The sequence below is a fragment of the Kogia breviceps genome, chromosome 14, assembly GCF_026419965.1.
Source record: "Kogia breviceps isolate mKogBre1 chromosome 14, mKogBre1 haplotype 1, whole genome shotgun sequence".
Lineage (NCBI taxonomy): Eukaryota > Metazoa > Chordata > Mammalia > Artiodactyla > Physeteridae > Kogia > Kogia breviceps.
The window spans coordinates 11,641,030-11,660,811 of NC_081323.1; the positions used below are offsets into that span (position 1 = coordinate 11,641,030).

At 46.9% G+C, this 19,782-nt stretch overlaps 1 protein-coding gene and 1 long non-coding RNA gene across 3 annotated transcripts in view; one reads left to right on the forward strand and one right to left on the reverse strand.

Annotated features, from left to right (window-relative positions):
* Positions 1 to 10,463: 10,463 nt before the first annotated feature.
* On the reverse strand, positions 10,464 to 17,635 carry LOC136792592 (uncharacterized). Its single transcript, XR_010836602.1, has 3 exons — positions 17,441 to 17,635; positions 11,770 to 11,924; positions 10,464 to 10,631 (listed from the first exon to the last, which is right to left on the reverse strand). It is a non-coding gene; the product is annotated as an uncharacterized lncRNA (long non-coding RNA).
* The window catches only part of PTGIS (prostaglandin I2 synthase), a 46,227-nt gene continuing 41,760 nt past the window's right edge, over positions 15,316 to 19,782 (forward strand). Inside the window, exons 1-3 of one of the 2 annotated variants that reach the window (XM_067013631.1) lie at positions 15,316 to 15,496; positions 15,676 to 15,742; positions 16,478 to 16,795. In XM_067013631.1, coding sequence (XP_066869732.1) covers positions 16,512 to 16,795 — 284 coding nt within the window. In that variant the 5' untranslated portion in view covers positions 15,316 to 15,496; positions 15,676 to 15,742; positions 16,478 to 16,511. Of the gene's footprint in view, positions 15,497 to 15,675; positions 15,743 to 16,460; positions 16,796 to 19,782 lie in introns of those variants that run through there. The other variant, XM_059036072.2, reaches the window with a different exon arrangement.

Consider the following 19,782-nt stretch of genomic DNA (forward strand, 5'->3'; position numbering starts at 1 on the left):
GACTGATTCATCTCAGGTGCAAGGTCACATTTGTGTCCATATGCTCCACTGAATCTGTGTTCATCACTTCATGTTTGTACTTGTTCTGGGAGACTTGGTAGATTAGGCCAAGGCTCAAATTCATCTCTCTCTCACTTATCAGTTGAGGAGACTCTCTGAGCTTGTTTCCTTACTTGCAAAATGGGGATGATAGTTGTAGAGCAATAAATAATAGATTCCCCAAGATTCATCCTGCCTTTCTGAGAATAGAACCCATGTCTCATTTTAAAAAGCAGTCCTCCTCCACTCAATCCACAAGGTTCTGGTGGACCAACTCCTGTATCTGTCAGTTTTGGGTACATAAATTGTCCTAAAACTCAGTGTCTTAAAATAATAAGTATTTATTTTTGCCCACAAGTGAATAGATCCACAGGGCAGTTTGGGTCTCAGCTGGTCTCATGCATCTGGGGTGAGCTTCGGATTGGGTAGGCAGCTCGGCTGACTTTGACTGGGCATGCTCACATTTTGGGAGGTCAGCTGGCTGTCTGCTGTTCTAGGACAGCCTCTGTGGGGGACTGGGCTCTCTTTCATGTGGTTTCTCATCCTCCAGCATAGCCCGGCTTGTTCTCACGGTGGTTCCAAGAGACAGTAGAAACTGCAAGTACTCTCGAGGCCAAGGCTGGGAACAGGTACAGCATCACTTCCCTTCATTCCATCGGTCAGAGCAAGTCTCAAAGCCAGAACCTGTGGGATAAGCTCATGTTGCACACTTGAGTCCAGGGAGGCCGTTAATTACTCAACATTGTAGTGAAACTACTCCAGTCTCCAGCTCCACCTCCAGAAGTGGGCAGGAGATCCGGGCCTGGCCCATGTGAGCATCCCATAAGGCTCCAGGGATTAGTAAAGCGGTTTGCATCTCACTTAAATAAGGCCAACGTGAATCAGTCTCAGACTTTCACTAAGACTACTTGACAAAGAGACTCTCCTCCCACCAGGATTGCTGAGCTGGCAGGATATAAGGGCTGCTAAAAGCCATAATGATACAACACAGGGACAGGCTGTCTATGGGTGAAGCCAGCAAAGAGGAAAGAGAACTGAAAGATGGAGCGAAACAAGTCCTAACATCCTTGGAGTTCCTGGATCCTGCTTTACCTGAAGCTGTCCGCCCCTCCCCCCATCCCCAACTCCCTGAAGCCAGGATTCCAACCCTGGACTTTCCCTGTTTGAGCCAATAAATTACCTTTTTTTTTTTTTTTTTTTGCCTCAAGCCAATTTGAGTTGAGTTCCTATCGTTTGCAAAGAAAAATGTAGACAAATGAACACACTTTGTGGGTAAGGTAGAGAAAGCTTTTCCTTTAGAGATCAAGTGATATGGGTCACTTGGAGCATACAAGCTTCTGAATCTTGTCCCATGCCTGGGAATGGGAACAGAGTTGATAGGAGCAGAAAAAAACCGGGCTTCGGAGTCGGACATCGTGGAGTCTCATGCGCTTCCACTGCTTGCAAGCTCCTCAGCACCGGTTCAGGGAGTCTCAATTCCTCCTGCCCAGGAGTGGTTATGAGGATTCCCAGAGCTCGGGCATCTGCATCTGCTAGTGCAGAGGGGACACTCATTAAATGTCACTTCCGAACCTGACCTTTCTCCTTGGAGAAGGTACGGGCAGATGCCATCTTGGAGAGGAGCAAGGAGGGAGGGGAACTGAACAGCCACACTTGTCCCTGAAACACCCGAGTGAAGCTGGTCTTCCCTGAACAGTTTAAATGATTAGCCTGGTTTAAGGTTTTGTATTTTTTACCACGTGAAGCTCATGAAAAGATCAGACCAAGGGGGCTTCCCTGGTGGCACAGTGGTTGAGAGTCCGCCTGCCGATGCAGGAGACGCGGGTTCGTGCCCTGGTCCGGGAAGATCCCACGTGCCGCGGAGCGGCTGGGCCCGTGAGTCATGGCCGCTAGGCCTGTGCTTCCGGAGCCTGTGCTCTGCAACGGGAGAGGCCATAACAGTGAGAGGCCCACGTACCACAAAATTTAAAAAAAAAAAAAAATCGGACCGAAGACAGTAGCAGAGTTTTTTTGTGGTATTTACTATATGCCAGACACTGATTACATGTGTCCCCCCAAGGGAAACTGGCCCAGAGAGGTTAAGTGACTTGCCTGATGCCACACAGTAAGTGGCAGAGCTGGAATTTGAACCCAGGTCCTCTGGCTCCAGAATATCCCTCACTCCTAATCATGGCACTAGATTTTTCTTTGCATATCCGAATTCAAAGTGAGGAAGTTTGCAACCCTAGTAGTATCTATTTAAACAAGAGCTTTAATTTTTGTGTGCAGAAAGGAGCATTCCAGGACTTACAAACTAGGCATCCTTGGGCTGCCTCCAACCTGAACATGTTTTATTTGGTCCATGCAGCGCTTTACATATTGGAAAAATAGGCTTTTTTTCCTCTGGCTTCTCCTAAAAACCCTAGGGCTGGAGTTGAGGGGCAGGGCCACATTTGAAGGAGGGGGTCTGCTCACCGTAGGAGGAGCCAGAAGAGGAGAACTGGACTCCTGAATGCAGCTCAGTCTGAGGTGGTTTCCTGAACCACGGAGGCCTCATCTGGGTCGGGGTGCGTCCCCAGGAGCCAGCCATTCATCCCTGCCAGCAGCACAGTGTCCTCTTGTTCCCCTGCCAGCCTGGAGCCCAGGAGGGGAAAGGCAGCTGGGGCCTCTGGTTGGATCCCAGAATCCACTGTCCCTGGGCTCTGTGGCCTTGCCGATCCCTGTCCCTCTCTCTGCTTCCCTTTCCTCATCTGTACAATGGGCATATGGCCATCCCCGCCCAACTTTTAACCTTCCCACCCCACTTTCTGGTCCTCCTTTGGGGACTAACACCTTGTTTGGGTGTTAGTCCATCCCGATCAGTGGGTGGGCATATGACCCAAATTCAGTGAATCTGACTCTCTCTCGGGAGAACCAGAAACTCAAGGGGAACTAACGCTAAGAAGAGAAATAGTTGGTACCCCGAAGACCCCATCCTTTGGCCCCTAATCTCTCCGCTTCTCAAGTCCCTGGAGCTAATCTGTTACTACCCTTTCCAAATATTTTTAGAAAATACAACCTGCCACATTAACTTTATCACATCCTGAATTCCTGAATGGATTTGCATCTATGTCTGGGCTTCCAGTTTTGTTCATCAATCTGTCTACTGATATAGCCGAGTACTACAATGTTTGAATTATTGAGATTTTATGACATGGTTTAACATTTGACAATGCTGTTTCCCTCTCTTCCAGAGATTTCTTGGATATATTTGCTTGTTTAATTTTTCACAGGATTAATTTAAAAATTATTTTCTCTGGTTAAAAGGCTCATGGTACTTTTATTATAGTAACAAGAATGTATAAATCAATTTAGGAATAACAGACATTGTTTTCATGATTAAACTTGCCATCCAAAATCACAGTGTAGGGCTTCCCTGGTGGCGCAGTGGTTAAAAATCTACCTGCCGGGCTTCCCTGGTGGCGCAGTGGTTGAGGGTCCGCCTGCCGATGCGGGGTATGTGGGTTCGAGCCCTGGTCCGGGAGGATCCCACATGCCGCGGAGTGGCTGGGCCTGTTGTGCCACGACTGCCGAGCCTGCTCTCTGGAGCCCGCAAGCCACAACTACAGAGCCCACATGCCACGGCTATTGAAGCCTGCGCGCCTAGAGCTCGTGCTCGGCAACAAGAGAGGCCACTGCAATAAGAGGTCTGTGCACCGCAACGGGGAGTAGCCGCTGCTCGCCACAACTAGAGAGAGCCTGCGTGCAGCAACGAAGACCCAACGCAGCCAAGAATAAATAAATAAAATTAAAAAAAAAATCTACCTGCCAATGCAGGGGACTCGGGTTCGAGCCCTGGTCTGGGAAGATCCCACATGCCGCGGAGCAGCTAACCCCATGCGCCACAACTACTGAGCCTGCGCTCTAGAGCCTGCGAGCCACAACTAGTGAAGCCCGCGTGCCTAGAGCCCGTGCTCGGCAACAAGAGAAGCCACAACAATAAGTCCACACACTGCAACGAAGAGTAGCCCCCACTACCTGCAACTAGAGAAAGCCCGCGCACAGCAACAAAGACCCAACACCGCCAAAAATAACTAAATTAAAAACAAATTAATTTTTAAAAAAACTTTACAAAAGCACCATGTACCTTTTCACTTCAAGTATTTTTTTGTATCCTTCCATAGTGAATTCAGGTTTTCTTCATGTAGGTCTTACACATCTTTTGTTTAATTTTATTACCAGATATTTAATCTTAATTTTGTTATTTTAAGTGGAAACTTCTTTCAATATGTCTTCCAGCTGATGATTGCTTGAATATAGGAAAGCTACTGATTTATGCATGCTAAATTTGTATCTTGATACCTTACTGAATTATCTTGGGTTTCCTACACACAGAATCATTTCATATGTGTAACACTGGCAATTTTACTTTCACCTATTCAGTTTTTGTATCTCTTTTTCCCTTTTGCCATCCAATTGTACTGACTAGTACTTCCAATACTATCTTTTTTAAAATAAATTTTAAAAAATTTTTATTTATATTTTTGGCTGTGTTGGGTGTTCATTGCTGTGCGCGGCTGTCTCTAGTGAGCGGGGGCTGCTCTTCGTTGCGGAGCACAGGCTTTAGGCGCGTGGGCTTTAGTAGTTGCGGTGTGTGGGCTCAGTAGTTGTGGTGCACAGGTTTACTTGTGGGATCTTCCTGGACCAGGGATTGAACCTGTGTTCCCTGCATTGGCAGGCGGGTTCTTAACCACTGAGCCACCAGGGAAGTCCCCCAGTACTATCTTAAATATCCAGCTCTGTGTTAAACTGGAAACTTTTGTCTCCGTCCTTTAGTGGAAATGCCCCTAGGGTTTTTTCAATAAGCATGATGTCCTCCACAATATATTTTACCACGTTAAAGAGGTACATATCTATTTCTCTTTTACTGAGTATTCATGATTCTTATTGAATACATGTGCGTGAGTTTTTATCAAGAATGCATGTTGGACTTTCTCAAATGTCTTTTTAGCCCTAAACAGAATCGTATGACCTTTCTCCTCATAATTTACATTAATAGATTTTCTAACATTCAACTAGCTTTGCTTTCCTGGAATTAAACCCACTTGGTCATGATGTATTATTGTTTCTATTGTGCTTATGGTTGTGTTTAATAACATGTTATTTAGAATCATATGACCTTTCTCCTCATAATTTACGTCAATAGATTTTCTAACATTGAACTAGCTTTGCTTTCCTGGAATTAAACCCACTCGGTCATGATGTATTATTGTTTCTATTGTGCTTATGGTTGTGTTTAATAACATTTTATTTTGAATTTTTGTGTTGATACTTACAAGAGAAGTTTGTTACTTTCTTTGTACAATTCTTGTCAGGCTTCAGTATCAACATAATACTTGCTTCATAAAAATAATTGTAATGTTTTCTTTCTTTGCCTTGCTCTCAAACAACTTAACTACCTTAGAATGATCTAGTCTTTAAAAGTTTCATAGGATTTGCCTACAAAACTAGGTAAGATAGGTTTCTTAAAAAAAAATAGGTTTTTTTTAAAAAATAAATTTATTTATTTATTTTTGTCTTCATTGGGTCTTTGTTGCTGCGCGGGCTGTCTCTAGTTGCGGCAGGCGGGGGCTACTCTCCGTTGCGGTACGCAGGCTTCTCATTGCAGTGGCTTGTCTTGTTGTGGAGCACGGGCTCTAGGCGTGCAGGCTTCCGTAGTTGTGGCGCGTGAGCTCAGTAGCTGTGGCTCGCGGCCTCTAGAGCGCAGGCTCAGTATTTGTGGCGCACGGGCTTAGTTGCTCCACGGCGTGTGGGATCTTCCTGGACCAGGGCTTGAACCCATGTCCCCTGCAATGGCAGATGGATTCTTAACCACTGCGCCACCAGGGAAGCCCGTAAGATAGGTTTTTGGTGGGCAGATCTTTGTCAATCTTCTCTATTTTCTGCTATGGCCTTGACACTCATGTAGACAGCAGCAGCAACTGGGAACTTTATAGAATTCATGATCTCGGGCAAAATCCCAGAACCAGAGTCTGAAGAACTTCAGGTGATTTGTGTGTCCATTAAAGTTGGAGAAGCACGTCTATGGGACCCCATCTATGTTTTCTTTGTTCTGAAGCCAAATAGTAAATTATGCTTTCCTGATAAATTATCCTTTTCATCCATATTTTCAATTTTAATTATATAGAAGTGAACAAAGTAGACCCTTGTGATCCTTTTAATTTTCACTTTTTCTCTGTGGTAATTCTCCCCTTATCATTTCTTGTTACATATACTTACACTTTGTCCGCCTTTTCTGGATTGTGGGAACTAATGGTTTCTCTGTTTTATTGTTGTTCCTTCCATTCCCTGCCATCACTAAAAGAACCGGCTTCGGGGGTTTATTAGCCTATTTTTCTTCTATTTTGTAACTCGTCGATTTCTGCTTTATTCATATTAATTATTTTGCTTTCCTTCAGTTTGTTTTCTTCAGTCATTCCTTTTCATAAAACTTTTGAATCAAATGCTTAATTCAATTTCTTCTTTTTCTTTTTTTTTCTTTTAGTGATACTTAAGGCTAATAAGGATATTTATGGCTGAACACTGCTTTAGGTGAAGCCCTCAGGTTTTGATATATAGAACTTCTATTATCATTGTGTTTTAAGAATTCTTCAATATTGGTTTTATTTCCTCTTTAGCTAAAGAGTTAAGAGATCGTTTAAAACATTTTCTAGGTGAATATGCCCCCTAAAATTATTTTCTTATTTATTTCTAACTTTATTGCATTGAGACCTGAGAGTATCATTTGTACTGTTCCACTTTAAACAAAATTATTGAGGCTTTCTTTGTAGCTTAATATATGGCTTGTATTAGTGAATGTTCATTATGCTATTTTTGCCTTCTATATCCTTATTTTCTGTCTTCTCAATCTTTCAAGGGCTAAGAGAAGTGACAAAGTCTCCTTGCCCTATAACTATATGTTTTAGGGCAAGGCGACTTTAGGGTTATTTGGTACATGGATGCTCACATCTTTCTATCTTTAATGACAATTGGAGCCTTAGCACCATACAGAGCTCTTCTCTGTCTTGTTTGCTACTTTCCTCCTCTAATTTCATCTCATAGAAGTCTGCAGTCCATCCCTTCATTTTGTTTACATTTGTCTGATATATTCTGCCCCTCCCCCCTTCGTGTTTAATCTTTCTCAATCACTTGTTTTATTTATTTATTTTTGGGGGGCCGTGTCGCAGGGCATGTGGGATTTTAATTCCCCTATCAGGGATTGAACCCTCACCCCCTGCAGTGGAAGCAAGGAGCCTTAACCACCTGACTGCCAGGGAAGTCCGTATAATCACTTGTTTTAGTGACTGTCTTATATACAACATAAAATCAGGTTCTGCTTTGTGATTCAATCTGAAAATTATTTTTTCTTTTCACAACTAAGCACATTTATATTTATTGCTTTAGTGGTATAATTAGTCAGAATTTTGCCATTTGGGGTTTTTCCTTGGGGGGAAGGTAGTTAAAAGTCTTTCACTATGCAGTCTGCTTTTTTAAAATTTGCTTTATTTTCTGTAGGTAATTCTTCCAATATTTAGGAAAGTTTGGTGGTTTTGCCTAATGGTTACCTTTATAAATATAATACGATGTGATGTCCTTAGTCCTTTATTTTTTAAGACAGTGTCTATTAGTTCCTTTTCATAAAGTTACATTTTCTCAAAAAAAAAAAAAAAGTTACATTTTCTCTTTCTCCCTTCCCTTTCCCTCCATTTCCCAATTTTAGTCAATGTTTTTTACTGCTTACTTTTGTACTGTTAAATACGCTTGTAGTGCTATCACTTGATGTATCCGCTTTGAAGTCTATGCTCCAGCTCCCAGGTGTTGCAAATGAGACCACCTGGTTTTTGTCTGGTTGTCTAAAGGATTCTTTGTTTATCTTTAACGTATAATAAGTTTACTGGCATGTTGTTTAGTGTCGGCCACTCTGGACACTGGCACATAATGTCACCTTTCAATGTGCAGATTCGAGCCTTCTTTTATTTCAGGTTTTCTTGAATTATACCTTTACGTATTTGTTCTGTTCAATTATTTTGTATTTCTCTTTTGAAGTCTCTAATTATGCATATGTTGGCTCTCCTTTACCCATCACTTTCTTTCTAGTCTTTCTACTGCTTTCTTTACTTCTCTTTCATTGTTTCTCTCTTCTCATTTCTGTCATCCATATCCCTCAGTGTATTTTCTGCAAGGTCTGTTCTCCTTCATGTACTTTCTAAGTCTGTCTTCACTTGTGCAATTTCTCCTTTCTATTTCTTTCATGAGCTCTGCCAGCTCATGTTCATTACATCCTTTTGCCTGCCATGTTCTTCCTGAGTTCTTTAATTATGTCTGTTTTTTTCTTTTCCTTCATAGAGGTAATTGCTAGTTCAATTTTTTTATTCATGCCAAAATTATTTGGATATAAATTTCATCCTCTTCGTGTTAACATTTTTCATTTGTTGGTAGATTTTTATGCTCTTTTCTGCATAGTTTATTATAACATCTTTGTATCAAGACTTTTACACTTTTTAAAAATATTTATTTATTTATTTATTTGGTTGCGTGGGGTCTTAGTTGTGGCAGATGGGCTCCTTAGTTGTGGCATAGGAACTCTTAGTTGCAGCAAGCATGTGGGGTCTAGTTCCCTGACCAGGGATCAAACCCGGGCCCCCTGCATTGGGAGCACGGTGCCTTATCCACTGCGCCACCAGGGAAGTCCCTACACTTATTTTTAAAAACTTGTCGTTGGAAGGGCTTGATTTTCCTGTGTCAGCTATTTGCTGATTGTTCTTGTGGGTGCTGGGAAGAAAGAGGGTATTTTCTTAGATGTCGTAACTAAAAGGTTCTCTCCTCTCTGCCAAAAAGACAGACTGTTCCCTGCAAATATGTCTTCTCTCTCATTCTTTGTTACACCATCTCTGTTTCTCAGAATCAAACCAGATCCAAGAGGGCTTCTGCTACTCACCCCAGTTCCTACATTCATTTTTATAAATAAGGAATGCAGCTTTTCACCTCAGGGCAAGCACTCATCCCCAGAAAGTACATTTTTGCTGATGCTTTCTGAGATTTGCCGCCACTGAACCCACTCACCACCTCCTGTGTGACTTCTGCCCTATTTCAAAGCTGCTTTTGGAAAATTTCACACATACTCTGAAGTCTATGGATTATAACTCTCTCCTGGTTTTGCTAGAAATGGAGTTTGTGGAGTTTTTTTTTTTTCATTCTCTTTGATGCCTTGGTATAATTTCTAGAAGGAGGAGGGGAAAATATTAACTTCTGCAGCCATTTTCCTACCCCCATTCTCTTATTGGGTCCTTTCAGTTCCTCTGAGACATAAGCAGAGCAGTTTTGAGTGTTGTCCCCATTTCTGCACGAGACAACAGAGGTTCTGAGGCTCTCGCAGTGCTGTAGGTAGCAGGAGGGCCAGCATTTGAGGTCTGTCTGTGTATTGGATCAACGTGGGTCTTTTTTCTCCTTATCTTCTGGGTCACGCTGGCACTCAGGCGGGACAGCAGGGAGTTGAGGAGATTGAGGTCTGGCTGCCTCAATTTTTCCAATCCAAAGGGCCAAGGCAGCTGGGTGGAAGCCATGGGGCCACTTACATCCCTGTCCCGGGGATATCAAAGGAGGGGGGGGGGGTTTGCCACAGCTGCTCTGCTCCAGCACCGTTCCCCTCAGACAGATAGCCTGGAGCACGGGCAGGACCACTCCGGAACATTACCTCCAGCCTGAGATGAGGCCCACATGGAGTTAGCCTGGGAGAGTGGAACAGAAGCCTGCCCAGCTCAGCCCGCTTGTGTCTGGGTAGCTGCCCTCCCCACCACATTCCTTACATAATCCTGGCTCTCCCTGGGGAAGGACGCTGGAGGATGGCTTTATTACAGCTGAAATCCTTGTTTCTCAGAGACCCTCAAGTCTCCTAACCCACAGATATGCCCCCATCATATAGACAGCTACGCCCCAAGTCCTGGATGTCAGAAAAGAGGTCATTTCCTCCATCCCTCTACCTCTAATCCAGACATGGTCTTTCTACTCCTGTTTGAAAATCACCAAAATGGGGAGGTTTGCCTTCTTTGCTTCCTCTAAAATTCTTGACGGAGAGGCTAGCACAATGCTGGAAAATAAGTGTTCAGCAAGTGTGTGCTGAAAGAATTTCCCTTCTTCAATAAAATCCATTTTATTAAGTGCCTAAGGTACGCACTAGACCCATGATCTTCTCGAGTCCTTCCAACCACCGTGGGAGGGAGGCTCTGTCATTTTCCCCTTGTACAGATGCGAAAAACAAGTCCCAAAGCATGGAAAGTAGCCTATTCTGTATCTAACTGGTACAAAGAACATCTAATCAAATTGACTCCAAATGTTGGGAGATAAAGCCTAGATCAGTCAGCTTTTGCTGCCTAACAAAAGCCTCAAAACCTCCATGACTTTTAATAGCAAATTCTCATTTTTCTCACTCACGGGTCTGCAGGTCCTCTGGGGAGTCTTGCTTCAGGCTGCGGGCTGAGCTCAGCCTTGCTCCATGTGTCGTGGCCAATGGCAGAAACCAGGAAGGTCACATGGAGATACAGGATTCCTCTCGTATCCTTATCAGAATGGGTATTCTCTGGCCATAGTGGGAGGCTCTGCAGAGGTACAGCAAAGGGTATGATTGTCTAATTCCAACACAGGGCAAGTGTCAGAATTAGAAACCATGTTCTTTTTTTTTTTTTAACATCTTTATTGGAGTATAATTATTTTACAGTGTTGTGTTAGTTTCTGCTGTATAACAAAATGAATCAACTATACGTATACATATATTCCCATATCCCCTCCCTCTTTTGTCTCCTTCGCACCCTCCCTATCCCACCCCTCTAGGTGGTCACCAAGCACCGAGCTGATCTCCCTGTGTAGAGACCATGTTCTAATCTACCACAGCATGGTCCTGCAGTAATTAATTAATCATGTGACTTGGTGATGACTCTCCTCAGGGCCCAAGATAGCTGCCACAGCACTGAGCCCATCTCCAGCCCACTCACACGCTACAGAAGTGTGTTGGTAGTGTGACCAACCTTCGTGGTTGTCCAGGACTGAGGGATTTCCTGCGACATGGGACTTTCAGGACTAAAACCAGGAAAGTCTGGGCAAGTTAGAATGAGGTGTTCACCCTGTGTGCATAGCAGACTGTTTCTGAATATGTGGGTGCAACTGGGGGTGATGTGTGAGTGTGTGTGTGTGTTGCTCTCCCATAGCCCAACACAGGAAACAAATAAACACTCAGTATTACCCGGCTCCCACTGTAATGGTCATTTGGCCACTCCTAATTCCACGGGGAATTTCACTTGGCTGATTTTCTACACAGGCCCCCAACCTGCCCTCATGTCAGCCTGGCCTTCACTACCTCTGGCTTTCCCCTGAAACTCCACTATACTTCCTTAATTCTACAGAGTGATTTAGTTCAAATTCCCAACTCCAGATCTGTTTTGCGCACCCCAAAATGGCTAAGCCACTGGCCTCTGGCACAACGAAACTCCAGGGCCAAAGTCAGGTGGCAGATGTGTGTTATTGGCCCATTCAGTGTTTTAAAATAATGTGAGCCATTATTTCTGGCTTCTCTTGCATCAGAAGACCTGGCCACACTGGGCTATATTTCTGCATGGCCACAGTTGGCTGAACTGAATAGAGGCAGCTTCCTTTTGGATGGGGTGGTGCTCTCCAGTTTTCCACTGTCCCCACTCTTCCCTATTGCCTCCCTGATATGACAGGCTCACTTCATTCACTTACCTCACTTGCTTGGAGGCTTGAGTCTGCCACACTCTCTTGGGCAGCACGAAAACAATAGCAGCTTTGCACCTTTGGTCTCTCCTTCCCCTCCACTCTCAACCTGGCCCAGCTTCTCTAAGTGGAAGAATTTCTTCTTGCACTGATATGGTTCATGCCTATGGAAGCATATATAGTCAGCTTTTTTGTTAACTGTTTTTTTGGTTGTTGTTTTAGGTGGCAGATGTACTTCTTCACTTCAAAGTGAAAATGTACCTCTCAAGTCTTCTGTGTGGAGCCTAGTTGACAGATGGACCAGAGATTCATCCTCACAGTTGAGTGGAGGCCATGCTTCCCAGGGGCTTCTCCCAGTTAATCACAGAGGGAGGCAGGGACCCCAAGGCAGGCCCATTTCCTGGAGACACAGGGCTCCTCTAGAGGCTCCTGTCAGCCTTACTGAACATTTTTAGAACTGCCCTGTGGTCTACAACCAACCAATCTTCCTCCCTTCTTTCCCTCCCTCCTTCCTTCCTTCCCTTTCTTCTAGCCTCCTCTGGCTTCCCCCTCCCTTTCCTCCCTGGCCTTTTCCCCAGTAAATTTCTTGTATGTCTCGTCTCATCTTGGTTGTCTCAGAGGACCTGAACTAACACACCTTCCCATAACAGATTTGGATAAACCAAAAGGAAGAGAAAGAGAAGGCTTCCAGGCAGGTAAACAGCATGAGTAAAGCTATGGGGGTGGGAAAGTCCCTGGTGTGTTCACACCACAGGGAAAATAGCCTGTCCTCAGAGGGCATCAAACACCCAGGCTCTAGTCTATGAAAGGAAGTGTTGTGTGACTTTGGGTAAGTTACTGAGCCTCTCTGGGCCTTGGTTTCACCATCTGCACGTTGAGAATAATAATAGTACCCATTTTATAAGACCTTTGTAGAGATTCAATGAGTAAATATGAGAAGGTGTTTTGAATGGCCCAAATTACCAACTAAAGTTAGAGCTATAATTACAGAAGTATTTAAAACTGCCTGTCTCTGATGGGGCTGGTTTTCAGCTTTGAAGAAGGCAACACACATATTTTCCTTTCCTGACACATTTGGTTTGTGGCCTTTAGGATGCAGACACGAACCAGACCTGGTCCTGGAAGAGAGGAAGCAGGGGCGTGGGGTTGGAAGGGCTGTCCTTTCCCAGGCGAAGCCCCCCATTTTCTGAAGGAGTTGGGGCTTGACATTATCCTTATGACCTTACAGCAGCCAGATAAGAGAGTGGAGGTCAGGCAGGCCCAGAGACTTGCCCAGATGTCTTGGATCTAGTGGACAGCGGACATCTGGACATACCGAGACTCCTACAGGGGAAAGTCCGATGCTTGTCGCTGGGTGGCAGCCCCTGGGAGAACTGGATGGAAGGAGGGGTTTCCCCAGGTCCACCTGACATGTGGGCTTCACTTCTCAGATGAAGGCTTAAATGCTGGGTTTGAAATCCCGCTGGGTGCCTCCCTGCCATCACCACTACCAGCAACACGTCCACTGCACGGATAAGGTAGTTGAGGCTCAGAGAGGTGAAGTGACTTGCTTAGGTTTCATACAGCTAGCGAGTGTGCAAGGTTGGGATTTGAACCTGGCTCTCAAGCCCTTCACCATGGGCTGAGCGTCACTCTTGGGGTGTCTTCCCTCCTCTTCATTCTTGAGGACATACCAGCCCTGTCCTCTGCAGGGCCCTGTCAGTCCTCACGGGTCAGGGGAATTTGGAATATCTGCTACTTTTCAGAGCCTGCCTGTTCCTGCAAGATGCCATAACCAGAAAGTTGAATGCCCTATTAGCCCAATACACATAGAAAGACTGAGCTGTTAAAAAAAAAAAAAACCAAAAGGCAAAACTAACGAGATGAAATGACATTTTTGAATGCTCTTCGTGGGCAAGGTGCTTTGGATGCATGGTTACCTCACATTGTCCTCGGCACAGCCATAACTGGAAGTCATCTTAGTTGGGAAAGTTTTTGGCGGCAAGTAAGAGAAAATCTGACTCACGGTGTCTTCAGCAACAAAGGCATTTGATTATCTCATTAAACAATAAGTCTGGGGGTAAGTGGTTCCAGGGATGGTTCTTCTGCAGCTGTGGTTTGGGGTTCTGCCATTTTCCTGGCCTTCCCTCATAATATCCCCACCATCACATCCTTACACAATGGCCCCCAAAGAAAAGGAGGAGAATAGGGAGGGAAAAAATTCCCAGAAGCCCCCAACAAATGTCCAGATGGTGCTCACGTGGCCACCACTGGACCAATCCCTAGCAAAGAGGGATGTCCCTGGCTGGCTCAGACCAATGCTGGTTCATTCTGTGGGAAGGGGGTGGGGCCATCTTCCTAAACACCTGCTTGATTCGTGAACAAAATCAGATTCTGATAGCAAGGGAGAAGCCAGGGGCCCCGAAACCTTCTTCCCTCTTTGGTGTGTGAGCAGCGGGCCTCCTTCCCTGGGGGGGATTTTGCCCCTGGGCTGAGGGGGGAAGAGGGACATTTTGTTTGAGTGGGATTTGGACTGAGGTCATGCTAGTTTGCACTCAAGCCAGGGGTGTGGGATTGGAGAGCTAACATTTATTGAGCACCTACTGTGTGCCAGGCCCCATGCTGGGTGATTTCATTCTCTCATCATTTAATTCAGTCCTCACAACTGTCCTGTGAGGAAGGAACTGTTCTCCCCTTTTCTCAGATAGGAAAACTGAGACCAAGCCTTGATCACACATATGGTGAGAGGCTGGATTGGAATTAAGTGCTAATGGCAGTTGACCCTCCACTAAAGCTCACTGTGCATCCGGCACTCTGACAAGTGTGTCACCTGGATTAGGTCATTTACTCTTCACTTCATCTCCATTTCACCGATGAGGCACCTCGGTTCAGGGAGGTGGAGCAGACTGCCAGGGGTCACACGGTTTAGTATTGGCCAAGCCGGACTGTGAATCCCACTTCCAGAAGGCTGCCCCGTGGGGCTCCTCAAATTTGGAGAAAATCCTCCAGGCCTGTTCTGTGGCCTTTTTGGGATTGTCCGCTTTGCTGGTGCGTAAGCCAGATAAATAAACAAGAGATTCAAGAAACTCCTTTTGCCTCTTGATGTTCTCAGTCTGTTGAGGCCACGTGAGGGTCATCCAACTGCCTTGACAGCCAACATTAAACAGACAAATAAATGAAGCTCTAATATGATAGCAGGAAATGTTAAGTACTGTCAAGGAAAAAAAACAAAAACAAAAACAACCTCAAACAGTTCAAGGCAATAGACAGGGCTGATGTTACTGCCTTAGACCAGGCAGTCAGGGAGGGCTTCTTTGAGCAGTTGACAACTGAGCAGAGACAGAGGGAAGAGGGATGTGATGATAAAAGCCAGCTGTGCAAGTGTATGAGAGAAGAGTGTTCCAATCAGAGGGAATAGCAGGTGCAAAGGCACTGAGGTGGGAGTGAGTTTGGAACACTTGGGGCAGGGTGAGAGATAAGCGTGAGCACAGTGGGTGAGGCAGAGAGTGGGAGGACCCGAGGGCAGGGAGGTAGAGGTGGGAGGGGGCAGATCAAGTCCTTACGGGACCTTGTAAGGACTTGGGCTGTGCTCTGAGTGAGGTGGAGCCATGGAGGGTTCTGAGCAGGATTCAGTAGAGGATCTGACATAGGTTCTAGCAGGATTCTTCTGACAACTGAGGGGAGAATGGACTGCAGAGAGATGAGGGCAGAAGCCAGGAGACCAGGGAGGAGTAACAACTCAGCCAGGGGGCTATTGGTAAGATGACATGAAACCTGTCTCAATTCACCCAGCAGCCTGCAGCAGCCCCAGGATTAGAATCAGACATTCTGGGTGCCAGCTCCACACTCTGCCCACTGCCTCCCAAAACTCACATGTGCCCAGCACTCCTAGTTTGCACTTCCCTCTACTGACAAGCTCTCATCAATTCTTCACAGCAACCCCCTAAGGTAAAGTACAACTCTGACCCCTCTGTCCCCAGATAAGGAAGCGGCTTAAGAGAGGGTAAGTTCCCTGGTCAAGGTTTCCCAGGTGTAAGTGGGGTGGGGGGTGGGGGTGTAGGGATTGGAGAGGGTGGAGTGAGGTCCAGACCCTTCCAGCTGGGAGCCCAGGTTCTTGCCAGGGCCCAGGGGTGGTCTCTTGCAGAGCCACTGGCACCAGAGGCCAACACCCTAAGCACCAGGTAGTGTGACAATGTCCACCATATTCTGAGCCCCTGCTGCGCTCCAGGTACAGGTGGGTGGTGTACACTTATTGTCCCTTACAGCAGTTGCAGATGGGGCGCTCTGAGCTCTTGTGCCCCCTCCACTGTACTTATTGAAGGTAAATTAGGGGGCGGTACGACCCCACTCCGCCCAGACCAACAGAATAGAAAACTAATGGCCTCTAGCCCATGGGGGATGGGGGTGGGGATGGGATGGGTGAGGGGCGGGGGGGGCTGCTAGAGTGGTGGAGACTGTTTAGGTGGAATGTGGAGGAAAGGCCCTTCCAGTCCCCTCCCACCCCCAATCCCTCCTCTGCCACAGCTTGACCTCTAATCCTCAAACTTTCTCTATACGCATCACCCCTCCGTCCCCCCATATTCCCTTCCTTCCTCTTCCCCAAATCCCCCATTCCTCCCCCACACCCCCGCGTAACCCCTCCCTCCCTGCACATCCCCTCCCTTTCCCCTACACCATCCCTCCCGTCCCCCGCACCCACATTTTCCACGCACATCCCTCCAACCCTTTCCTGGGCCAGGGGGTCGGAGCCCGTCCCGCAGAAGCTGAGCCGAATGGTGTCTCCAAGAGCGACCCCACCCACCCCTCTGGACCTGGGAGGGATCGCAGGCCCTGCCCGCGCCAATAGGCGGGTGGGCGGGGGAGAAGGAGGGGCGTGGGGGCGTGGGCGGCTCCGGGACTGGGCCCGCGTGGCCCCCGTGGCCCCCAAGCCAGCCCGGCCGCCTCCGGCGCTCCGCAGCCGCAGCCTGGTCGCCAGCCCTGCCATGTCCTGGGTCGTGGTCTTCGGTCTTCTGGCCGCGCTGCTGCTGCTGCTGCTGCTGACCCGCCGGCGCACGCGGTGAGTGACCCCCGCCCGGACTGCCCCCGGCTCACCCAGCCCAGGCCCGCCAGCGCCGCCCCCGGCCAGACAAAGGGTCGTCTCCGCTCAGGCCCGCGCTCCGGCTGCAGCGAGGGGCTCGCCGAGCCAGCGGCAGGCCCACGTCGGAGCCCCCGCTCCAGTCCCCCGGGCAGGAGGGCGTCCTCTTCCCACCGTCCCCTACACCCCCCGGGCGAGCCTGGAGGTGGGAGTCCAGGTGTCTGGCCTAAGGGGCTTCGGCGCTCCTCCCCCGCCCCGGCGAGGGGGCCAGGCCCAGAGGGCTTAAAGAGGGCTCAGAGTTGGGGAGACGAGCGCGGGAACGTGCAGGGACAGGAGTCCCAGAGGGCTGCTCACCCGCCGCCGCGAGAAGCCCGGGCCTGGCCCAGAGAGCGGTGCCCGGGACCTGCGAGGGGGGTTTCAGGTGAGAACCGAGAGTCACGGGTGCAGAGTGGGTGCGTGGACATGCTCGGTGTGACTCCTGGTGGAAGAAGCCCCCTCCCGCTCTTCAGCCTCTGCCTGGATCGTGCACCAGCTCGGTGTCAACCCCCAGGCTTGCTCTCACCCCCATTACACAGACGGCAGAGTTGAGGCTGGGGAAGGCAGAGGCCCTGAACACTGCACTCTTACCGGCCCTGGAACCACCTTCCACAGGGTTCCCCGATCCGGATGCAGGGGCTGAGTAGGCTCGGTATTCCCCTCTGTCTGAGAAACGCAGGTCCACAAGGGTGTCTCCCATCTGCTGAGGTCTACTCGGGCAGAGTAGAACCAGAACCAGAACCAGAAGCAAATGCCTCAGCTTCCTAGTCCGCAAGGTTCTCCTGCTCCATTGAGAATCTGCGATTTAGGAGAAAAGTAAAACTCATCCATCTCAAATCAAGGAGATGGCAGTATAGATCTTTTTCTTTCTATAAAATATTTTTTAAAATTAATTTTAATTGCACAAGGAATACATTCGACTTAAGCATTTATCCCATTATAAATAAGACTGAAGCCCTTCTAACCACTGTTCCAACAATTCAGGACCTCTACTGTTGATTAATTTGAGAGGAACCTCCCAGATCTCTTAAAAAGATTTATTTTAGACTTTTTATTTTAGACTGGTTTTATATTTACAGAAAAGTTGTACAAAGAGTTCCCAAATACCCCTCACAGTTTCTGCTGTTGTTAACCTCTTACATTATCATGGTACAGTCATTAAAACTAAAAAAACCAACACTGGTCTGTTATGATTAACCAAACTCCAGACTTTATTTGAATTTCATCAGTTTTTCCATTTACGTCTTCTTTCTGTGCTAGGATCTCATCCGGGGTACTGCCTTCGGTTGCCATACCTCCTCAGCCTCCCAGCTGTTTGAAAAATTATTCTTATACGCATAGACATTAGCTCGTAGATAACACAGGGCGGTGGAAGTGTGTGGGGGGTGTGTTTTCAGAATGTCTGAAAATTCCAGAAATTTTCTGGACACCTTTTATTTTTAAACAGTGTGTTAGTTGAATTTCCACACAGTGAGTTCACCATATTTTTCTTCAACCTCTGGACACCTTTCCAGGTGAAACTTAACACCATACATTCAATCATTTGCCTGGAAAAATGAAAACGAGAAAGGCCACAGATAAGTTTCCTTATAGAGAAATAAACTATTTTTCCTAAGTTGTCAGGCTGTTTGGAAACTCTGTACAGAGTTATTTTCAGACCGTACCTTTGCTGTTTTCACTCCAGATTTTCATTTTGACATCCGTCCATGTTGCTATGTGGAGATCTAATTCATTCTTTCTATCTTTTGTGTAGTATTGCATAGTATGAATAGGTGCAGGTTTCTTTTTTCCCTGTTATTCCTGTCCCTGTTGAGGGACTCAGGTTGTTTCCAGCATTTTTGCTATTTCAGACGGTGCGCCGGGCTCATCCTGTGGGGCCTCCTGGTCTGTGCTTTTCTCTGGGGCAGATGAGGGCAGCCACAGAATACATGGATTCTGGGAGGCTGGGTACCTGGATGCTTAGCATATGGAAACTCCCAGCCTCCAGGAATAAGAACAAGTTGAGTAACTGCTCTCTGCCTCAGTTTCCCAATCTTTATGTTTTTTTTTTTTTTTTTTGGCCATACCATACAGCATGCAGGATCTCAGTTCCCCAACCAGGGATCGAACCTGCGCCCCCTGCAGTGGAAGCGCAGTCTTAACCACTGGACCGCCAGAGAAGTCCAGTTTCCCAGTCTTTAAAATGGGAATAATGATGGAATTGCCTGGCAGTCTAGTGTTTAGAATTCCGTGCTTCCACTGCACGGGACACAGGTTCGATCCCTGGTCAGGGAACTAAGATCCCACAGGCTGCACGGCACTGCCAAAAAAACCCCAACAAAACAAAACAAAGCAGGGAATGATGGCGATAATAGTAGGTGAGAGTGGAATTGCTGGATTAGAAGGAATGCCAAACATTATTTTAGCTAATTCTTGCTGTCGATCCAGAGAGCTAATTTGTCTTTGAGGGTGAGTTGTTGATTTTTATACCTGTGGACAGCTTAGAAGTTTCACCAGGTGGGTACTGGGGGAGAAGTGTGGGTATGGGGGGTCACGGACAGTTGTGCGGGTGGTGGTGTGGACCCTGGTGGGGGCAGAGTTGCGTGGACCCTTGGGAGACCCCACAGGGACCGGAATTTAGGCCCCGAATCTCATTTTCTCCTAACTTGGAGATGGGGGCACTCTTGTTACCCCCATTTTACAGAGGAGAAAACCGAGGCCCAGAGAGACCAAGCAACTTGCCCAGGGTCGCATGAACTGAAAATTTGGGCTTCAGGAATTTTTAATTTTCAGAAAAAAATGAATTTTCATTCTTTCCACACATTTTATTTGTGATCTGAATGCTCAAAAGTCTTAAGCCACATGATATTAAGATAGTAAGAGATGCAGCTATGACCAGAAGATTCCTCAGGAACCACAAATAATCAAGTGTTGGAAAAAGAGGTAGACGAGAC